This window comes from Adiantum capillus-veneris, unplaced genomic scaffold, assembly GCF_014529385.1.
Source record: "Adiantum capillus-veneris isolate H3 unplaced genomic scaffold, ASM1452938v2 Hic_scaffold_441, whole genome shotgun sequence".
Taxonomy (NCBI): Eukaryota; Viridiplantae; Streptophyta; class Polypodiopsida; order Polypodiales; family Pteridaceae; genus Adiantum; species Adiantum capillus-veneris.
This window is the reverse complement of record NW_028221529.1, coordinates 15,642-18,292: the sequence shown is the minus strand read 5'-3', so window position 1 is coordinate 18,292 and position 2,651 is coordinate 15,642. Positions and strand designations below refer to the sequence as shown.

Below are 2,651 nucleotides of genomic sequence, written 5' to 3'. Positions count from 1 at the left end.
ATAATGGACCTTATGTATCGAGGATAAGGGGGCAAGTTGGTTGGGGTGGCTGCCCTGATAGCCGTTGTAATTATGGTCCCTCAATGATGTCATGGCTCAACAAGAGCATGACAAGACCTTGTATCTATTTGGGTTGATTAATATAATACACTCACAATAGTGAGTTTTGCTTTTAAAAAAGTCGAATTTTTCTTGAAAATAAAGGTCTAATGTATTGAAGCCTTTATATCCAACCAGGGATATCTGCGTGCTTTTTCTCACTCTTTCAAATTTCAAAGTGTTAAAATTAATCCAGGATGTTATGGAGCATATTTTTAATTGTAAAATATGTTTTTCTTTTCTTTTTTTCTTTTTCTTTTTTCTTTTGAAAACTGAACCGAATTAGAGAAGGGGGGGGGGGGGGGAATACAAATATAGTGTGGTGTGCTCACTACAAGACACCTGAGAGAGAGACTGGACCAAACTAAGCTTGCCCTCAATGAGTGAGGCAGCTCCTTATATTGAGCACTGGAAAGGCTACATGCCAAGAACAGTAGAAGTGTCCTCCCACACTAGGTGGTCGGACACACGACCACACACCACACCTCCCCCCTTAGGGAGAAAAAGATGGACATCTTTTTACAATGTTGGGCTGAGAATGGACTTCACAAGAGAGATCAACTCCGACGCCTCATCTCGGGGGAGTGATCATACAACGACTCAAGGATTAGGGACTGAACTTGGGGGCTAGACTCAACATTGTGCCGATCATCATCAAGGCATGGAACTTAAACATCTCGCTTATGCAAACACTAGGTCGCTATCCCAATGAAATGGACAAGACGAGGAAGGACTGAGGGCTAAATCATAACGAAGAGATAAATTTTTTGTGACATACATCCCTTCCCGAAGGAGTTTGGTGTGATGATAATGGTCATTGAACAAAAACTAAATTGCGACATGAACTAAAGATGAAAAGACTATCACTAAACACATAATGAAAGCTTGAGCTTCACGATTGTAGCACTGCTTCATGACCAGCAAGACTAGAAGGTTGGGCACCTCTGCAACAAAGCTGCAGCAACTCTTGACGATTTGAGCATGTTGAAAACAAGAACAATTGAAAACCATCCGCAAACCAAGACAACATAATATCCCAAGAGAGTGGGACACATAGTGGACTTTGACAGTACATTGTTGTACGAAACATTGATGAAAATCAAGGCATGATAACCAGCTAGCCCCTCCTTTGCAGAGGGGAGCAGTAGGAAAAATAAGTCCAGCTTTAAGATTGAATTTCTCCTCATGTGGCGCACACTCTGATGCTGCATTACCGTCACTATCACTTCCCTCCCTTTCTGGATGTGCAGCAGCCATGGCAAGAAAGATATGATGCAGAGCCAAAAGACTCTCTTCTAAATGCCTCACCTATGCATTCCTTTCCTCTATCTGATTTACAGTTGCTTCAAGCTTGACCTGCCCACCGTTCCCTTTCTCTTCGATGGCTTTGTGCAAGAAATTCTCTGTTTCACCTGCCTCTATCATCTCAACCACTTCTTCGTTCGCAATTTGCCCTGTGAGTGCAAAAACCCGCCTACGAACATCATCCCTATGATCATCTCTCACCTTCTTCTGCAATGCAGAAAAGTCATCCATGAAGCCCTTCAACTTGCACCTCAAACCATTGGTTACAAAGACCCTAACCCTATCAACGGAGCTGTTTTCATGGCAGCCGGGCAGCCTTTTGTTATTCATGTTGTCTTTATTGAGAGAATCAAGGCTAAGTTTGATGGATCGGGCCTGTGACATGATGCTGTCCATATCTACCTGCATTTTGGATTTGAGGGCGATGGAGTTCTTGGGGGATTGTTTGGACTGCTCCTGCTCCAGGACATGGAAAGCTTGGCGGAGAGCTTCGGTGTTGAAGGATATGGAGTCAACCTTCTCGAAGAAGGAAGAGAGGTTGTCATTGACGAGCTGGGTGTTGAGGCTGTACGAGTTCTGGCTATGGCTGTGGATGGCAGGAGCAGAGGAAGAAGACGACGAAGGTGAAGGTGAAAGAAGGGGTTCGTGAAGATTGTTCATTATGGTGAAGCAGGAGGTAAGCAGCATGGCAGCAATAATGCAGGTATCAGCTGGGCTGGGGCTACAACTGCGATTGCAGACAACATGTTCATGTTGATGGCGAGAACAGAGCAAGGAAATCCTACCCAGGCTCATAGACGTAATTGGCCATAGCTACCTGAAGCGCAAGAGAAATTGATCACCAAGAAAACTTCCTAACTACCTAGGGCTCTGCCCGCCGCCTCCACCAATGTGGTGTGCTCACTACAAGACACCTGAGAGAGAGACTGGACCAAACTGAGCTTGCCCTCAACGAGTGAGGCAGCTCCTTATATTGAGCACTGGAAAGGCTACATGCCAAGAACAGCAGAAGTGTCCTCCCACACTAGGTGGTCGGACACACGACCACACACCACAATAGCATCAAAGGGAGGGAGAGAGGCAGTCCCAAAACATCATACAATGACGGGCAATCTTCTTTCATGAGAAGCCTTTCTCTAGAATAGAAGGTAATGAGCTTAGAGGACCATCGCTAAGATATGTTTTTATGTACACATTGCCTTGAAAAATTGAGGATGCAATTCAAATTGTTGTTTATCAAGGCAATG

General features: G+C 44.6%; 1 protein-coding gene across 1 annotated transcript; it reads right to left on the bottom strand.

The window, feature by feature from the left end:
• Positions 1–1,277: 1,277 nt before the first annotated feature.
• On the bottom strand, positions 1,278–2,271 carry LOC147416860 (syntaxin-132-like). Its single transcript, XM_086508013.1, has one exon. It carries the CDS (start codon positions 2,197–2,199, stop codon positions 1,408–1,410), a length of 792 nt encoding a protein of 263 aa, XP_086364139.1. The 5' UTR covers positions 2,200–2,271; the 3' UTR covers positions 1,278–1,407.
• Between the last annotated feature and the right edge of the window lie 380 nt (positions 2,272–2,651).